The sequence below is a fragment of the Leuciscus leuciscus genome (genome assembly GCF_965113295.1).
Source record: "Leuciscus leuciscus genome assembly, chromosome: 10".
NCBI lineage: Eukaryota > Metazoa > Chordata > Actinopteri > Cypriniformes > Leuciscidae > Leuciscus > Leuciscus leuciscus.
Window position 1 is genome coordinate 44,608,249 of NC_138734.1, and position 20,836 is coordinate 44,629,084.

The 20,836-nt window shown below is 42.0% G+C and overlaps 1 protein-coding gene across 5 annotated transcripts in view; it reads right to left on the minus strand.

Annotated features, from left to right (window-relative positions):
* lrrc49 (leucine rich repeat containing 49) overlaps positions 1 to 20,836 on the minus strand; it is a 41,832-nt gene that overhangs the window by 5,715 nt on the left and 15,281 nt on the right. The window contains exons 8-14 of one of the 5 annotated variants that reach the window (XR_014209289.1): positions 18,273 to 18,347; positions 16,119 to 16,347; positions 13,637 to 13,822; positions 13,442 to 13,551; positions 9,144 to 9,291; positions 7,317 to 8,106; positions 6,866 to 6,996 (exon numbers count right to left, since the gene is read on the minus strand). Coding sequence is in view for 2 of the 5 variants with exons in the window: in XM_082182357.1 (XP_082038483.1) it covers positions 7,894 to 8,106; positions 9,144 to 9,291; positions 13,442 to 13,551; positions 13,637 to 13,822; positions 16,119 to 16,347; positions 18,273 to 18,347 (961 nt within the window). In the remaining 3 variants the exon portion in view is untranslated. Of the gene's footprint in view, positions 1 to 6,286; positions 6,834 to 6,865; positions 6,997 to 7,035; positions 8,107 to 9,143; positions 9,292 to 13,441; positions 13,552 to 13,636; positions 13,823 to 16,118; positions 16,348 to 18,272; positions 18,348 to 20,836 lie in introns of those variants that run through there. The other 4 variants (XR_014209290.1, XR_014209291.1, XM_082182357.1 and 1 more) reach the window with 4 other exon arrangements.

Genomic DNA, 20,836 nt, shown 5'->3' on the forward strand with positions numbered 1-20,836 from the left:
TCTTCATGTGAAGCGTCTGATGGAACCCTTTAAGGTTCTACATGTGAAGCGTCTGACGGAACCCTTTAAGGTTCTACATATGAAGCGTCTGACGGAACCCTTTAAGGTTCTACATATGAAGCGCCTGGCGGAACCCTTTAAGGTTCTACATGTGAAGCGTCTGACGGAACCCTTTAAGGTTCTACATATGAAGCGTCTGACGGAACCCTTTAAGGTTCTAAATATGAAGCGCCTGTTGGAACCCTTTAAGGTTCTATATGTGAAGCGCCTGATGGAACGCTTTAAGGTTCTATATGTGAAGCGCCTGATGGAACGCTTTAAGGTTCTACATATGAAGTGCCTGATGGAACGCTTTAAGGTTCTACATGTGAAGCGCCTGATGGAACCCTTTAAGGTTCTACATATGAAGCGCCTGATGGAACCCTTTAAGGTTCTATATGTCTATATTTTTGTTCTATTATATGTTCCATATTTTTGTTCTATAGGGATCTCCCAGTCACGTGACCCCTAGCCGCGTGTCAGCCATTTTGACGGAATACTATTGCACAAGCGCACATACATGAGAATGCGGATTATCACGTTTTATGGCTGCGAATTGATTAAAATAATGAATAATGGTCACTGTATACTATTAATTATCTTGAGCCTGCTGAAATGTTACTATAAATATATTTTCTTTCCAACTGTGCAATCTTAATAATAAATAGGCTAAATATATTTATCCACTAAGCTGCAGCAGTCCTATGCTCGTCTTCCCATTAAGTTTTTTTTCTCTTTCTGAGATTTCATACCTGTTGTTAAATTTTTTTAATTAAATTGACTATAAAAAAGATTGCTTGTGTGTGCTGGTGTTCATTCCAGTCTTTTAAAATAGTTGAATGAATGAATGCTCGCGAGGTGCCTGTAACGATTTTAAATAGGCTAAGGTTAGGCTTTTTAATCAATAATATACACGGTAGAGGAGAACGACAGTCAACTACTTTGAATATTATAGCATTTTGGGCATAAACATGTAAATAGTGAAAAGACTGACATTGAAAAATGACACAGAATGATTAAAATGTAATATTTAAATATTTAATCCAAATAAATAAATGTTCGTGGTTCGCACTGATGTTATTCATTTGTTCTCACACACTTCAGCGTCGCGGTCACTGGCCACTATCTATTATTAGCGCAGCGGCCGTCAGCTAACTCTTCACGTCAGGTCATCATAAAAAGAAATATACAAGAGGAAGATCAAATAATTAGGAATCATAGATCCATATGAAGCACCACGAGTTCTTTTTACAGGCATTAAATGTGTAGAAAAACTTCCTGACATTGAGTTCGGTGACATTTACAGCTACCTTATTCACTTCCCATCATGCTATACCGGAGCTTCATTAAAAGCAAATAACAGTTAAAAGCTTAGCAGGCTATCGGTATCACGAGTCCGGATGGGTCAGCAACACTTTGATTTGGACGCCAGCGGGGAAGGATTTTTCAATCATCACCGCAAAGGTTGGTCAATAGATGAATATTTCGCGACGAGCTGTATTATCACCAGCGGTTTAGCATTTTCTATTCCGTCAAGATGGCTGCTCCAAATGGCGTGACGTCACGCGGGACGTCCCTATATACGATCAGCAGCCATGTCACCCTGTAGCCCAAGACCGGTTGCCCACTGAAGCTAAGCAGGGCTGAGCCTGGTTAGTACCTGGATGGGAGACCTCCTGAGAAAACCAGGTTGCCGCTGGAGGAGGTGTTAGTGAGGCCAGTAGGGGGTGCTCACCCTGTGGTCTGTGTGGGTCCTAATGCCCCAGTATAGTGATGGGGACACTATACTGTCAAAGAGCACCGTCCTTCGGGTGAGACGTAAAACCGAGGTCCTGACTCTCTGTGGTCATTAAAAATCCCAGGATGTCTTTCGAAAGAGTAGGGGTGTAACCCCGGCATCCTGGCCAAATTTGCCCAGTGGCCTCTGTCCATCATGGCCTCCTAATCATCCTCATATACTAATTGGCTTCATAACTGTCTCCTCTCCACCAGTAAGCTGGTGTGTGGTGGGCGTTCTGGCGCAGTATGGCTGCCATCGCATCATCCAAGTGGATGCTGCACATTGGTGGTGGTTGAGGTGATTCCCCCCTTCTATGTAAAGCGCTTTGAGTGCAGAGACATATAAATGTAATGAATTATTATTATTATTATTATATGTGAAGCACCTGATGGAACCCTTTAAGGTTCTACATATGAAGCGCCTGATGGAAACCTTTAAGGTTCTTCATGTGAAGCGTCTGACGGAACCCTTTAAGGTTCTACATATGAAGCGCCTGACAGAACCCTTTAAGGTTCTACATATGAAGCGCCTGACAGAACCCTCCGTTTATATATATATATACATTGCAGTTAACTGTTTACTATTTTCACTTGTTTGTAAAATTTGTTACATAGGAGAAATGTTTTTAGTTTTTTATGCACATAGAGGGAGATTGATTTTGCGCTGAATAAGATTGCATATAATTCCGTTGTACTCTTTTTTATAATGACAAATAAAGATTCTAATTTTGATTCTGATCTCATGACATCATGTCCTGTTTTTGAATCGTTTAGACGTGTTTGGTCCGTGTTGCGTTCATATTTCAGTCGAACTGCACCAAAGTAAATTTTATTCAAACCAAACCTGCCAAGTGTGAACAGTGAACACCCTCAAGAGTTAAAAGTGCCCTGTTCCTGGGGTTAATGATGATGTGAATCAGGGTTAAATGTTGTGTGAAAGCAGTTTCTCTGCAGATGTTACCGTGGTGTTGCAGATCTTGTGCTGGTTCCGGGCTCCGGGGCAGGAGGCGTTCGGTACCGCGCCGTACGCTCGGTTCTGCACGGCCGGTGTGTGAGAGCGCCGGTTCTGATGGACGTCTCTACCTTGAGTCCTGTAACTCTGGTGCGGGACGTTTAATGGTGATCGTCTCCGTTTGTTTTGAGATATTCGGCCAGAATCTTTCAGTAGAGGCTGGAATGAAATCCTGCCGTATCCGTACATCCCTGGACTGATGCCACTGTTTGCATTTCTTCAACAGAGAAAAAATATATAGAGAAAGAGAAAAGTACATTTAATCATTTAGCAGATGCTCTTATCCCACGCGATTCATCTTAATTAAAGGGGTGGTTGATTATGATTTCACTTTTCTAACTGAGCATAAACAACATCTGCAAAGTTACAACGCTCAAAGTTCAAAGCAAAGGGAGATATTTACTTTTAAAGAAATCGCTTTTTAAGGACTACAACAAACGGCTGTTTGGGACTACACCACATTCCTCCCGGGTTAGTGACATCACCAACCCTAGAATTTACATAAACCCCCTGAACACGATTTATAGATTATGAAAACAGAATATGCTAATCAATGACCGGAAGATAACTACACATCAGCTTCATAAATTCATCAACTAACCATTCAGAAATGTCCTGTTGCTCTACATGTTGTCACTTCTTCTAGAGTCTCTCCATTTTTCTGACTCCGGTTTGAACATAAAAGGCTAAAAGGTTTCGAATTTTTTTTTTTGAAACACACACACACACACAGCTCTTGAAGCTCCGCCCTCTGTGCCGGGAGCAGCAGTTCATTTTCATTTAAAGGGACAGACACAAAAATTGCGTGTTTTTACTCACCCTCAAAAAGTGACGATTTTAACATACTATATAAATATCTGTGGGGTATTTTGAGCTACACTTCACACACACACTCTGGGGACATCAGAGACTTATTTGACATCTTGTTTAAATCTCAGGGGGGCTATTAAATATTTAAGCCTAAAGCGTGTGAATTAGTTTTGAACCGATGAAGACGATGCCAAACCTCCATCCATGTCTGAGACTCTGCCGTCTCTGCTGGCCTGGTGTTGATCCGCTGGGATCGACCCGACAGACTCTGACCCGTTCCTGAACTCCTCCACCGCAGGAGAGCGAACACGAACCCCACGAACCCCAGGAGCTCCACGACCCCGACCTCGACCCCGCTCCAGCAGAACCAGTGAGATCTCCAGCAGAACCAGTCAGCGGATCAGACCACATCTGAGCACGTAAAGAGGAAATAAACAAGAACAAAGCTGAGATGTAGTTCGTAGAGGTGTAACGATGCCCTCATGTCACGATTCGATACATATCACGATCCTGAACTCATGATACGATATTAATGTGATACTCCAAGACTTATGATAAAAGGTTAACAAAACATTAACTGTGGATTAAAATGCAAAATTTACTAGGGGACTGTAAATTAATATTCTTGGACTTGGTGCTGAAACCCAAAGCACAGGACAATAGAGACACCAGATTAACAATATTCATGATTCTGAAGCTGAAAATACTGAATTATTGTATAATTCATTGATCTCTGTCACTGACTAGATATATTTAAAATAATGTCGGCCACTTTTTACTGTAACATCAGTCATTTGACATTATCAGGACCCATAAATATTTCCCCTCTGCATTATTATACATTATATTCAACGCTATATATAGTAGTTTAATGTAGTACTGACACTAACTTGATTTTTTTCTCACACAGTAATTTTTATTTTGGGTGAACTATACACAATACATATTGTTGCATTTTTGTGTTGCGATATATTGTGACTTGATATATTGTTAAACCCTGAGTAGTTTGATAATGACAGTAGAAGAGCCAGATCTCGTCAAACAGCAGGATGAGAGCTGTCAATCAACAGCTGACAGCCAATCAGAGGGCAGAGGGCGTGACCTGGTCATCCTCAGGGTCATCGAGAGGTCAGACAGCTGGAGATCATGTGATGACGACACAAATGAGCAATTCATTCATTTTTCATGAGGCGACACTGAGCTCTGATGATGAGTATGTAGAATATTCCTACAGTAAACCAACGCAATGCAAAATATCCGGGACAGGCTGTTCTCTCACGAGTCTCATTCTTCTGTAAGTGTGTGTGTGTGTGTGTGTGTGTGTGTGTGTGAGAGAGAGAGAGAGAGAGAGAGAGAGAGAGTGTGTGTGTGTGAGAGAGAGAGAGAGAGAGAGAGAGAGAGAGAGAGTGTGTGTGTGAGAGAGAGAGAGAGAGAGAGAGAGAGAGTGTGTGTGTGTGTGTATGTGTGTGTGTGTGTGTGTGTGTTAAAACACTGTGGTATCAAATGTTCACACATGTTCTAATTTGTTGCACTGTTTATTTAAATATAAGTTACACTGACGATCAAAAGTTTTCGTTCTGTAAGATTTTTAATGTTTTTGAAACTGTAACTTTAACTGTAACATACTGTCACTTTTGATCAATTAAATGCATTTGATGAATAAATGTATTCATTTCTTAAACTCCCCCTTAAACTTAAAAATGTAAATAACTGTTTTCAACACTGATAATAATCATAAATGTTTCTTGAGCATCAAATCATCATATTAGAATGATTTGTGAAGGATCATGTGACACTGAAGACTGGAGTAATGATGCTGAAATCATCAACCAGTGGATCTCTGAGCTGAGTGAGTGAGTGGAGGCGGGGCTCATTTGCATATTCATAGAACCGCGCATACTAAATGAGGCAAGGGTGTCGAGTTACATTCAAGATATTTTAATGCATGAAGAATATTTTTTACGTTTAAATTTTACGGGATAAAATGATCGTCTACAGCGAGACTTCAAGTTTCAAGGGTTTCAGGAGATTTGAGGATTCAGGTTTAATTAAACAGGATCTTTTATAGATCATCTCCAGCTCAGGAGGAGGAGGAGTAACTTCTCCTCTTTCAGTCTCATCCTCTGTTCACTGTTCCTGTCAACCAATCAGACGCCAGGGTTGGGTTGGGCTGAAACAACACTCATCAATCTTTCATTTCACTTTGATTTGAGCCGGAGTTAATGTTTGACAGGAATGTTTCAGGACAAAAGATGTTGATTCAGGAACACATTTGCACAGATCGCTTCAGTTCAGACGAGTTCACTGGATTACACTGCAAATAATCATGTTCTTCCTCCTCGCTTTCCAGCACTAATATCTAAACATTCTTAAATCAAGACACATTTACTGGAGAAGCGAAATATTAAGTCTTGTTTACTGATAAAATTGCTCAAAATGAAGTGAGTTTGTGCTTAAAACAAGAACAAATATTTCCACTGGGGTCAGAAAAATCTTAATTTCAATGGAAAACAATATTTTTTTCTGATATTTGTTAAATAATAATAATAATAATAGTTAATTGGCAGATCATTATCAGGCTGTCTTTGCACATACAATGTGTTCTTTGTCTGCTCAAAATAAAGGCGAACAACAAGATCAGTTTCAGGTCAATCAAAATGTTTTCACATTTTCTCTTTTTAATAACCAGTAAAGTACAAAACATAAATCAGTGCTTGTGGAGGACATTCATTATGGAGAAGCGACAGGCATTAGAGAGACAGATCAGCAACACACCTGAACACTTCCATTCAGCGAAGACTCGACTGATGATGATGATGATGATGATGATGATGAGTTTCAGCGCGCAGGTTTGAAGAGAATCTTGACATGTTTATAGTTGTTCAGTGAACTGAAGGAAACTCAACTGAGGGTTGTTCGTAACACACCTGGAATGTACCTGTGTAGAGTGTGTGTTAATCAGGAGCACCATTACGAGACGTTACTGGCCCACAGGAGAGGAGATCATGTGACGTACATTCAGGTACAACCCGAGACCCTTCAGTCTTCAGCTTTTCTCCCCATCACGTGTTTTAGTAATCACCCTAAACTATCACTCGAAAGATTAAACGCTCAAAACACTTTGAAATTGCGATACTACTTTAAAACATTCCGGCTGGCTCCTCCCCCTAGTGGGCGGAGTCGTGTTTTAGCACTCCCCTAGTGGGTGGAGTCATGTTTTACCACTCCCCCTAGTCATGTTTTACCGGTTTACCAGTCCCCTAGTGGGCGGAGTCATGTTTGACCGGTTTACCACTCCCCTATTGGGCGGAGTCATGTTTTACCACTCCCCTAGTGGGTGGAGTCATGTTTTACCACTCCCCCTAGTCATGTTTTACTGGTTTACCACTCCCCTAGTGGGTGGAGTCATGTTTCACCACTCCTCCTAGTGGGTGGAGTCATGTTTTACCACTCCCCATAGTGGGTGGAGTCATATTTTACCACTCCCCCTAGTCATGTTTTACCGGTTTACCAGTCCCCTAGTGGGCGGAGTCATGTTTGACCGGTTTGCCACTCCCCTAATGGGTGGAGTCATGTTTTACCACTCCCCTAGTGGGTGGAGTCATGTTTTACCACTCCCCTAGTGGGTGGAGTCATGTTTTACCACTCCCCCTAGTAGGCGGAGTCATGTTTGCACTATTTTATAATCAAACTTGACAAAAACACATTGTTAGAAAGACTCCATGTTCTGTATTTGGCATCTGTTTGTAATAGAATTGATATCAATTTATGACAGGAGAACGCATAAAAAAAAACTTTAAAAAATTGATATTAACTTTGCAAATTCGGAACACAACTTGGCTAGACATATGGCTTTGATTTTAAACAAATTTTACAATAAAATGTTTTTATAAATACTACAGTACATTTGCTTTACTGTAAACTTAAACCTTTTTCACTTCTGTAATCTGAGTGTCTTCTTTTAAAAAGAGACCAACCTTATTTTAAGTTTTTTAAAGGATTTGTTCACTTAAGAATAAAAATTTCCTGACAATTTACTCTCCCCCCCACATCATCCAAGATGTCCATGTCTTTCTTTCTTCAGCTGAAAAGAAATCAAGGTTTTTAAGGAAAACATTCCAGGATTTTGGAATGTAAATTGTCAGGAAATTTTAATTCTGATGTGAACTACTCCTTTAAATGATAGTGCATTGTCATGTCTACGCTCAAAAAGGGGGGGTGACAGATGCCGAGTTAAAACACCTCTACGCCTGTCATTTGCTGTGTGTGATCCGCTGGAGGCACGTCTGTCTGAACGCCTGTGTGTCTCTCATCTCCAGCACACAGTCTCTCACGAGCTCGGCGAACAGCGAAGGCCAGATCTTCTGTAGGGTTTCTCCCTTCACACTGTGACTCGAGGCCCGGTGGATCAGACCTCGCAGATACTGATGAACCATCGCGGAGCGCCGAGAGACATCGCCCTCCTCCTGAAACGCAGAGAACACGTCATTAAAAACACTTTTGCATTACAAAAGTTATTTCCCTTTAAAGGTGCAGGGTGTAAGTTTTAGCACATCTAGTGGTGAGGTTGTGAATTACAGCCAACAGAAGTTACGGTGGCCGACAGGAAGTGATGTCGTCGTCTGAGACAGCAGAGAGTCGCCAGTTAAACAATGAGGTTTCTTTACAAAGATAAATTAAGAAATTAGGTTTACTTAATTATTCAGTAAAACGACGTTATTGTAACTTGTTCATCATTGTGTCAGTGTTTTATTCGCTGACTTTAGCTGAAGCTTCTTATCATGAAGAATGACACAGTGACGAAACGCGTTTGTCCGCTCAGGGCCACTGTAGAAACATGTTGATGTAAGCGGACCCGCGGTGTGTGTAGAGAGAAATGACTCATTCTAAGCTAATAAACACATAGCGGTTCATTATGGAAGGTCTTTATACACCACTGAAAACATAGTTATGTATATGATATTGCATTTCTGTCAGCAGATCCTCCTAAATATTACACAATGCACCTTTAAGAAATACACAATTTAATACACATTAATTCACTCATATTTCTCCCATAACACAGTTAATTTCATCATAATGTTTCCTTCTACAAATATTTCAATAAAGTCGTCTTCTTTGTCACTCATTAAAAAATATTCACATAATAACTTGACTGTTGTTTCCATTTTGCTTTTAAACAAGCTCCATACATCAGCTCTCCTTTCTTCGTATTTTCCTTATCAATTGTTATCAATAAATTGAAAAAAAAATCACATTACAATCTTTACTATCAAAACCAAATGAAATATTTTTTTCCCAAGTATTTTGTGTAATGTTCGTATCATATTTTTCTTTCAGCATAGATTTTACAATGTTTTACAATGTTGGCCTCACCTCAGGGCCGTCGGATATTTAAATTAAAAAATATATATAATTAAAAAAAAATTATATATATATTTTTATTATTTATATATATATATATATATATATATATTTTTTTTTTTTTCACTGTTGGTCTCACCTCAGGGCCATCGGACACTCGGCTGGGGTAGTTGAAGAGCGCTCGGCTCAGACCGTCTCCCGCATGTTTGCCGTTGTCCTTCAGTTCCTCTGGACTCTGACCGATTCTCCGACCGCGACCGTCCAGCAGGAACTGCAGCTGACGCTTCCTACACACACACACACACACACACACACACACACGAGTGGCGGGAACAATACGTGTTTTGAATGATCAGTAGGAGTATAGTTTTACTTAGGAAGTCCATGCTGAAATAAAATAAATATAAATAAATAAATAAAATATATATAAAATCTAAAATATATATATAAAATAAAAAAATACAATTAGTTAAATACAATAAGTGCATGCTGAAAAAAAAAAAAAATTATATATTAAAAAAATACAAATAATTATATATATATATATATATATATATATATATATATATATATATATACACTAAAATAAAAATAAATAAATTTTAAAACGTCATTATTCATTCAATTTCATTCAATTCAAATTCATTCAATTTCCATGACTTTTCCGGGGGCCAGTTATTCTGGCTATCACCAGACCAAGCTCAATCTTTTAAGATTGAACATTAGTCTGGGGAGTGCTCTGTATTTTATACTGCACATGAGGCGTGATCAATGGGCATAGTTCAAATGACTCTGTATGTAATTGGATAGTCCTTCAACCAATCAAACCAATGATCCGGGTGACGTACTTTGCAGAGCAATGCGAAAACTGGCAATGGAATCGAGCGATTTTTGCAGGTTGTGCAAAAAAACACATGAAAGTTAGTGGTATTTACACCCACTTGAGCGATTTGTTTGCTAAAAAGAAAACACTGAGCATCGTCGAGAGGTTAAAAGGAATTGTACAGAGCTGTAATGGCTCTGGAATTGGATTGGATTAATCCCGCCAATAGTGCGCCAAGTGGATAAGCCAGTTTGTGATTGGTTCCCGCAAATTTGTAAACGAAGCAGCAGAGATGAATGCATTCGCATAAGTTTAAAATTTAAAATGAGGCCTCCATATATATTCCGGTTTACCATAACTGTGAGAATCCTGGTTCTTCAAAAACAACAACAGTTGTTGAGGTGGTGAATTAAAATAAGAAAAAAAAAATTGAAAGTGAAAGTGAAAAAAATCACTTTAAGAGGTTATCTGATCTAGGACCTTCTGAGTCTGGACTGGACTGGTTCTGCAGTGCTGGCGTGTCTCAGGTGCTCAAGGGAGCAGCAGACGGCTGAAAAGAATTTGCTGAACAGCACAAGAAGAAGCTGTTGAATACTGTAAGTCCTGGAGTGCTCAAATAATCCTGGACAGGTACACACACTCACACAGCACTTGAAGGATGGCAGCTGCCTTGTACATGCACTGGCCTGCCACACACACACAGGTTTTTCACAAGCAGTTCACCCTTCAAAATAAAGTCTTTACATTTCTTACACACAACAACCAGTTTGGTTTCAGAAGCGTAAATACACTGAGACGGCCCTGCTCTCGGTTATTGAAGACTCAAGAGCAGCTTCCAAATCCTCAGTTCTTATCCTGCGGGATCTCCTGCGTTTGACACAGTTCACCACCAGATCCTCCTGCCCTCATGATGAAGGGCATCTCAGGAACAACACTCCAGTGGTTCAGGTCTTCCCTCTCAGCAGGTCCTTCAGGGTGTCGTGGAGGGGTGAGGTGTCTAAGACCCAACATCTAGCTACTGGAGTGCCTCAAGGCTCAGTGCTGAGACCGCTTCTCTTCTCCATCTACATGTCATCACTAGTGTCTGTCATTCAGAAATATGTTTTTTCCCCATCACTGTTATCATCTAGCTACTGGAGTGCCTCAGGGCTCAGTGCTGGGACCGCTTCTCTTCTCCATCTACATGTCATCACTAGTGTCTGTCAATCAGAAATATGTTTTTTCCCCATCATTGTTATCATCTAGCTACTGGAGTGCCTCAGGGCTCAGTGCTGGGACCGCTTCTCTTCTCCATCTACATGTCATCACTAGTGTCTGTCATTCAGAAATATGTTTTTTCCCCATCACTGTTATCATCTAGCTACTGGAGTGCCTCAGGGCTCAGTGCTGGGACCGCTTCTCTTCTCCATCTACATGTCATCACTAGTGTCTGTCATTCAGAAATATGTTTTTTCCCCATCATTGTTATCATCTAGCTACTGAAGTGCCTCAGGACTCAGTGCTGGGACCGCTTCTCTTCTCCATCTACATGTCATCACTAGTGTCTGTCATTCAGAAATATGTTTTTTCCCCATCACTGTTATCATCTAGCTACTGGAGTGCCTCAGGGCTCAGTGCTGGGACCGCTTCTCTTCTCCATCTACATGTCATCACTAGTGTCTGTCATTCAGAAATATGTTTTTTCCCCATCACTGTTATCATCTAGCTACTGGAGTGCCTCAGGGCTCAGTGCTGGGACCGCTTCTCTTCTCCATCTACATGTCATCACTAGTGTCTGTCATTCAGAAATATGTTTTTTCCCCATCATTGTTATCATCTAGCTACTGGAGTGCCTCAGGGCTCAGTGCTGGGACCGCTTCTCTTCTCCATCTACATGTCATCACTAGTGTCTGTCATTCAGAAATATGTTTTTTCCCCATCACTGTTATCATCTAGCTACTGGAGTGCCTCAGGGCTCAGTGCTGGGACCGCTTCTCTTCTCCATCTACATGTCATCACTAGTGTCTGTCATTCAGAAATATGTTTTTCCCCCATCACTGTTATCACCTAGCTACTGGAGTGCCTCAGGGCTCAGTGCTGGGACCGCTTCTCTTCTCCATCTACATGTCATCACTAGTGTCTGTCATTCAGAAATATGTTTTTTCCCCATCATTGTTATCATCTAGCTACTGGAGTGCCTCAGGGCTCAGTGCTGGGACCGCTTCTCTTCTCCATCTACATGTCATCACTAGTGTCTGTCATTCAGAAATATGTTTTTTCCCCATCACTGTTATCATCTAGCTACTGGAGTGCCTCAGAGCTCAGTGCTGGGACCGCTTCTCTTCTCCATCTACATGTCATCACTAGTGTCTGTCATTCAGAAATATTTTTTTTCCCCATCATTGTTATCATCTAGCTACTGGAGTGCCTCAGGGCTCAGTGCTGGGACCGCTTCTCTTCTCCATCTACATGTCATCACTAGTGTCTGTCATTCAGAAAAATGTTTTTTCCCATCACTGTTATCATCTAGCTACTGAAGTGCCTCAGGGCTCAGTGCTGGGACCGCTTCTCTTCTCCATCTACATGTCATCACTAGTGTCTGTCATTCAGAAATATGTTTTTTCCCATCACTGTTATCATCTAGCTACTGAAGTGCCTCAAGGCTCAGTGCTGGGACCGCTTCTCTTCTCCATCTACATGCCATCACTAGGATCTGACATTCAGAAATATGGTTTTTCCCATCACTGTTATCATCTAGCTACTGGAGTGCCTCAAGGCTCAGTGCTGGGACCGCTTCTCTTCTACATCTACATGTCATCACTGGGATCTGTCATTCAGAAATATGGTTTATCCCATCACTGTTACACTGACAACACACAACTCTACCTCTCATTCCAGCCTGACTGACATTTCTTGCTGGATGAAGGACCATCTCAACTCAACCTTGTGAAGACAGAACTGCTCGTGTTCTCGGACAACCCAAAATTTCATCACAACTTTTCAGCTAGGTTTGTCAGCCATAACTCCATCCAGGACAGCCAGGAACCTTGGAGATGTGATTGATGATCAGTTGAATTTCACAGACCACATTCCTAGAACTGCTCGTTCCTGCAGATTTGCCTTACACAACATTAGGAGGATAAGGCCCATCCTATCGGAGCTACACAACTCCTAGTCCAAGCTCTTGTTCTATCCAGACGGGACTATTGTAATGCTCTCTCCTTCCAGCATTACTGTCAAACCTCTGCAACTGAACCAGATGCTGCAGCAAGAGTGTGTTTATCGAGCAGAAGAGACACACGTCAGTCTCCTCATAAACCTGCACTGGCTGCCAATCAGATTCAAGGCACTGATGTTCTCCTACAGATCAAACACTGGCTCTGCTCCCTTATACCTAAACTCACTACTTCAGATCTACAGACAAACCAAAATGCATTCAGACACCTTCGACATTTCTCACATTATCACAGTTTATTCGCTATCATTTAGAAAATGGTAATTTTTGGTTTGACTTTATGTGTCTCCAGAAGCTCTATGTGTTCTGCAGGTGAACGGCTTCTTGTGTTGCATCATCCCAAAGAGACACAGAATCACTTTCACGTATAAAGCTCTCTAGAAATAAAGCTGTCACACACCTGGACTCCTCCAGCAGCAGAAGCAAGCGACAGCGTGGCGTTTCAGTCGCAGCGACGTGACCAAGAGCCCCAAACATCAACTCGGAGGCCGTGATGTCATTCATAGTCACCTGAAACACAGATATATCATCACACAAACACACACACACACTCATCATACACAGCAGTGAGTGACGCTGGCGGAGTTGCTCGGACCTCCGTGCCGTTGATCCTCTGCAGGTTGAGATGCTGAAGTCTGTAGATGAGGAAAGATCTCCAGAGCGTCAGTCGCACCACAGGATTGCCCTCCGGATGGACGGTGATCTGATCGAGACGCCGGATCTGAGCCAGAGCCGACAGCTGAGGAAGATGTGTGATGCTTGTCTCCATGAACATCAGGTGCTGTGGCGGAAACACCATCATTACAGGTGCATGTTAAAGAGGTCAAGACAGCAAAACCAAAATATCCTTGATATTTAGACATTTAAAGGTGCAAGGTGTGATTTGTAGCGGCATCTAGTGGTGAGGTTGTGAACTGCAACCAACAGAAGTTACGGTGGCCGACAGGAAGTGATGTCATCGTCTGAGACAGCAGAGAGTAGCCAGTTAAACAATGAGGTTTCTTTACAAAGATAAATGAAGAAATTAGATTTACTTAATTATTCAGCAAAAAGATGTTATTGCGAATATTATTGTTACTTGTTCATCATTGTGTCAGTGTTTTATTCACTGACTTTAGCTGAAGCTTCTTATCATGAGGAACAACATAGTGACGAAACGCATTTGTCCGCTCAGGGCCACTGTAGAAACATGTGGATGTAAGCGGACCCACGGTGTGTGTAGAGAGAAATGCCTCATTCTAAGCTAATAAACACATAACGGTTCATTATGGAAGGTCTTTATACAACACTGAAAACATAGTTATGATTATGATATTGCATTTCTGTCAGCAGATCCTCCTAAATATTACACAATGCACCTTTAAGAGGTTTCTCTACTATAAAATCATACTGGAAGTTTCACACCTCAAAGTTTCAGTTTAAAGAAGCCATATTATGCTTTAAGTCTTGATGTAGTTTTCAGGCTCTACTAGAACAGGTTTTCCTGCTTGAATGTTGATTATTTTCCTCATATTCTCCATTGTTGCGGCTCCTCTCTTCCCAGTCTGTCAGTAACGCTCTTTTTACTTCCTGTCTCTATGAAGCCCCTCCTTCTGAAAAGCACACTGTGCTCTGATTGGTCCGCTGGAGCAGTGTGTTGTGATTGGTCGAGCGCGTTTGTGAAATGTCCCACCCCTTACCATAACCACCAGTTTCAACACACTATTAACTAACTCAAATTGGCCCGCCCCTTTATTCCACCGTTCAGAGTTCAGAAACACTGACACTGATATAGAGAAGAACTGGAGCTTTTTCATGCTCAAACTGCAACATTACACACTGAAGAGATGAAGATGGAGGATAAAAAAAGCATTAAAGTTCCTCTTTAAAATACGAGTTTTTGTTTCCCACCCTTCTGAAACGCCAGGATTTCAGCTAATTTGTGACGTGGTAATTGTCCTGTACACACCCCATAACATGCATATGTAAATCTACACCTCCAAAAACTGTGCATATCTATCTAAAGAACAAAAATTTACAAATGCATGACTGAACACAAACGTTTTGCGAGAGAGTGCAAAGTTTCTTGGGGAAAAGCAAAAAAGTTTGAATGAAATGAGATGGGAAGAAAATTTATATTTCAATGCAATTTTGCGTTTCCCCAAGAAACTTTGTGCTCGTTTACAAAAGCACTGAAATATAGTTTTTGCTCCCACATCATGTTATTTCCATCACATTGTGCGAGCGAATGCAAAGTTTCTCGGGGAAATGCAAAAGTTTAAATGAAATGATATTTCAATGATTTTGCATTCCCAGAAAATTTTTATTAAACCGCTCAATTCATAGGGATTATTTCTACGATCTCTTTATGAACTTTTTGAAGCGTCAAAGAAGTGGTAGTTGAGTAGCTGTCAACGGAAGGACAGAAATGTCTCAGATTTCATCAAAGAGATATGAGTTTGTGTTCTGAAGATGAAAGAATGTCTTACAGGTTTGGAACGATTAATAAACATATTTGGGTGAACTATCCCTTTAATGATTCTCAACATGCTGCATTTCATGACCCGTTTGAAATATACAGTCAAACCAAAATTTATTCAGACACCTTCAACATTTCTCACATTATCACAGTTTATTTGCTATATTTTAGAAAATGGTACTAAAATATGAGCAGAACTCAGTTGATATTTGACTGGTTTTGTCCGTCCTTCTGTTAGACTGTCTCACACATGAATTATGTTGAATATCTGTCAGCTGTTAAATTTAACTACACAATTAGATAATACCAGTTTAGCTCAACCAATCACCAAGCAATACTTCATTTTGTTCTGTCTGTGTGTAAAAAGAGCATTAGCAATTAAAGACAAAACACTTCAGCAAAACATGATCAGCTCAAAGTGTCCCAATCATTTCTGGTCCCAAATGTCACTGGTAGTCGCTTTATGAAGAGTTTCTGGGTGTAATATGTCACAGTTTACTTTATTCTGCTCTCCTCACTTACATAAATGAACTATAGTGTCCTGATCACACTAGTGGAAAAAATATCCGTGTCTGAATAATTTTAGCTTTGACTGTATCTATAAGAGTCTGATCCTCACCGTGAGGTTTGGGAACTTGAGGCGGATGCGCAGGAATGTGGGGATGATGGAGTCGAAGTGTATGTATCTGAAGGAGACGGTGGTGACGCTCGAGGCCGTCTGGATCCCCCAGCATCGGTCCAGCGTCTCCAGGGCCCCGGGGCCGAACAAGCGCAGTGTCTCGCCCTCCAGCTCCGCCAGGTGACGCTCAGACATCGACAGGCTCTGAACGCCGGGACCGTCCTGAAACCTGGAGACACACACAGAACATCATCATGCAAGAGTTTCGGTGCCTGTGATGACCGAGAGTCTCCGGCCTTGTCCACACTTAGTGTACGTTTACACGACAACAATACGGTTAAAACAGAGAAGTTTTTCCTTTGAGTTTTCCACGTACAGACGACACCATTGTCAAAACCATCCCCATTCACACGGATCCGCGAACACGACTAAAACCGTTGTATTCTGCTGCCAGGCCAGTACATGGCGATGAAACACTATAGACTGAACACGTAATACGTATGTGCATGACGTCATCGTCTTCAGAGATTCACGTTTTTCCGTTGTTTACACGGAGAATGCTTTGAAAAACGTGCACTTTGAAACCCGCTTTCAAAACTTTGCGTTTTCAGGCCCAAAACGCAGTTTTCGTGTAAACAAACGGCCAAAACACATAAAAGTTTTTACGTTTTTAGTTGAAAACGGTGTCGTGTAAACATTTATTAATGAAAATAAAGCTTTTTGAAATCGCTCTCCAAAGTGGATAAACAGTCATTAGTCTAAAGTTTAGTCATGTGACGCATGTTTTACCAATAGATACTCATGTTTATATCAGTATTGTGCCTTATATGTGCGATTCACTTTCACACTGTTCCTAAAATATGTTACTTTGCACACTCTTAATATCACAATCCTGCAAATATGACAGAAAATGTACTCGTATTTGCTGTTCTGTGGTAAAACATGAGAGCGTTTTAGAGTTTTAGACCAAACATATAATGGTGAGTGAGTGCGACATGAATGATGAGATATTATGCTAAATAAAATGATCCTGTCAGACCTCGAGACACACACAGAAAATCATCATGCAAGAGTGTTTCGTCCCATTTCATCTCCCTGAGTCTCCGGCTCCTGTAACACAGGACTGTGCGAATGATTTAAATGCTCCTGGCAAACATGTTAGGACAGAGTCTCTTCTCAGAGGAATATTTGGACTGTGTTCACACTTGGCATGAAGAGATCGACAGCAGCGACTGTCTGTGCTCCAGACCTGATCAACTGAACCTCTCGAAACACAGATCAAACCATAATAATAACAGTAAATTATGCATAATTACATGCAACTAACCCTCAACCAAACCCTAATCCTACATTAACCCTATAGTAAGTACATGTAGTTGCTTAACATTCCTCAGTACTTAAATGTATAATTACACTGTAAAAACGACACCTTAAAATAAAGTGTAACCAAAAACATTAACGCTGTACTGAAGCCCAGTTTAGTTCATCATAATTAGAGCGATTTGGTTGAGAGATTTAATTTTGAGAGGTTAATTCAGAGGGAAATAATGAGTTTTTAACTAGCAGCTCTTGATGTGATTCACGCTTTAATTCTCTGCCCACATCCAGCCTGAAAACACTCAGACATCAGACGCTGATAGATCTGCTCTCCTGCTCATCCCTCACTCGCTCTATTCCTCAACACACACTGTTCATGTGATGGATTGAACTGAGCCGGCAAGAATCAGAGAATCACTGCATCACTGAGAGAATATTAGCATAATATTAATATTAGAGTGAGTGAGTGAGTGAGTGACTTTGTGTGTGTGTGTGTGAGTGCGTGAGTGAGCGTGTGTGTGTGTGTGTGTGTGTGTGTGTGTGTGTGTGTGTGTGAGTGAGTCATCACTGAGGGAGGCACTGCAGCAAAAAAAAAAAAAAAAAAGTCAATATAAAAAAAAAAGTAAATAAAACACTTACTAATAATTCATTCAATCATACATTTGTCAAATTAAAATAAATATTTTTAAAAGAAAAGGACAAAAGGACAAAAATGGAGGTGAAATGTCAGTTCTGACAGTGTGACGCATGTCACTGCATTAAACACGTGTTTGTGATGTTCTGACACTGTGATGTGTGTGTGTGTGTGTGTGTGTGTGTGTGTGTGTGAGGATGTACCTGGAGTCTCTGGGGCTGTTTGGGCGACTGGCAGGTCGTAACCCTCCAGCTGAGAGTGTGAGGGGACTCAAGCGCCTGAGACAGAGAATCACAGCAGTCAGACAGGTCACACACACTCAGACACGTCACACACACACTCAGACTCAGACACTAAGAGACTCAGACACTCAGAGACTCAGACACAGATGCTCAGAGACTCAGACACTCAGAGACTAAGAGACTAAGAGACTCAGAGACTCAAGACACTCAAGACACTCAGACACTTAGACTCAGATGCTCAGAGACTCAGACTCAGACACTTAGACTCAGACACTCAGAGACTCAGACACTCAGACACAGACACTTAGACTCAGACGCTCAGAGACTCAGACACTCAGAGACTAAGACACTCAGACGCTAAGAGACTCAGACACTCAGAGACTAAGACACTCAGACACTCAGAGACTCAGACACTCAGACACTCAGAGACTCAGACGCTAAGAGAATCAGACACTCAGAGACTCAGACGCTAAGAGAATCAGACACTCAGAGACTCAGAGACTCAGACACTCAGAGACTCAGACACTCAGAGACTCAGACGCTAAGAGAATCAGACACTCAGAGACTCAGAGACTAAGACACTCAGACGCTCAGACTAATGGCGCTTTTCCACTACACAGTACCAGGTCGCCTCGGCTCGGCTCGACTCGCCTTTGTTTGGTTTTCCACTGTGTAAAAGTTGTACCTGTACCTGCTTCCAGGTACTTTTTTTCAGGCGATACTAAAATGTGACGAGAAAACACGGCAGACTTCTGATTGGTCAGAGAGAATCGTCACTATTCACTGCGTCATAATTGCACGCGCCAGACGTGTATCAGTATCCTGAATAAAAAACAACAAAAACAAAAACATCCAAAAACAGCATACACTCGATTTCCTCCATTGTCCTGTGTGTGTGGGTAGCGGGTGTGTGTCGCATGGAAGATTAAGTCACGGCAGTTTCCTGCGGTGTCGCTATGACGACCAGGTACTATTGTGGAGGTACTATCTGCAATGGAAAACAGAGTGAAAAGCGAGCCGAGGCGAGGCGAGTCGAGTTGAGCTGGTACTGGTAATGGAAAAGCGCCATAAGACACTCAGACACTCAGAGACTCAGACTCAGACACTCAGACTCAGACACTCACTCAGACACTCACTCAGACACTCACTCAGACACTCACTCAGACTCAGACACTCAGAGACTAACTCAGACACTCAGAGACTCAGACACTTAGACTCAGACGCTCAGAGACTCAGACTCAGACACTTAGAGACTAAGAGACTCAGACACTCACTCAGACACTCAGACTCAGACACTCAGAGACTCAGGCACTCAGAGACTCAGACACTTAGACTCAGACGCTCAGAGACTCAGAGACTCACACACTCAGAGACTCACTCAGACAGTCACTCAGACACTCACTCAGACACTCACTCAGACACTCACTCAGACACTCACTCACTCAGACACTCACTCACTCACTCACTCACTCAGACAGACACTCACTCAGACGCTCAGAGACTCAGACGCTCAGAGACTCAGACGCTCAAAGACTCAGACGCTCAAAGACTCAGACGCTCAAAGACTCAGACGCTCAGAGACTCAGATGCTCAGAGACTCAGAAACTCAGAGACTCAGAGACTCAGACACTCACTCAGACAGACACTCACTCAGACAGACACTCACTCAGACAGACACTCACTCAGACACTCAACTCAGACACTCACTCAGACACTCACTCAGACGCTCACTCACTCAGACGCTCGCTCACTCAGACGCTCACTCACTCAGACGCTCGCTCACTCAGACGCTCGCTCACTCAGACGCTCGCTCACTCAGACGCTCACTCAGACGCTCACTCAGACGCTCACTCAGACACTCACTCAGACACTCACTCAGACACTCACTCACTCAGACACTCACTCACTCAGACACTCACTCAGACACTCACTCACTCACTCAGACACTCACTCAGACACTCAGACACTCACTCAGACACTCACTCACTCAGACACTCACTCACTCACTCAGACACTCACTCACTCAGACACTCACTCACTCAGACACTCACTCAGACACTCACTCACTCACTCACTCAGACACTCACTCAAAACACTCACTCACTCACTCACTCACTCACTCACTCACTCAGACACTCACTCACTCAGACACTCACTCACTCAGACACTCACTCACTCAGACACTCACTCCCTCAGACACTCACTCAGACACTCACTCAGACACTCACTCAAGACACTCACTCACTCAGACACTCACTCACTCAAGACACTCACTCACTCAGACACTCACTCACTCAAGACACTCACTCACTCAGACACTCAGACACTCAGAGACTCAGACTCAGAGACTCAGACGCTCAGAGACTCAGACGCTCAGAGACTCAGACACTCAATCACTCAGACACTCACTCAAGACACTCACTCACTCACTCAGACACTCACTCACTCAGACACTCACTCACTCAGACACTCACTCACTCAGACACTCACTCACTCACTCAGACACTCACTCACTCACTCACTCA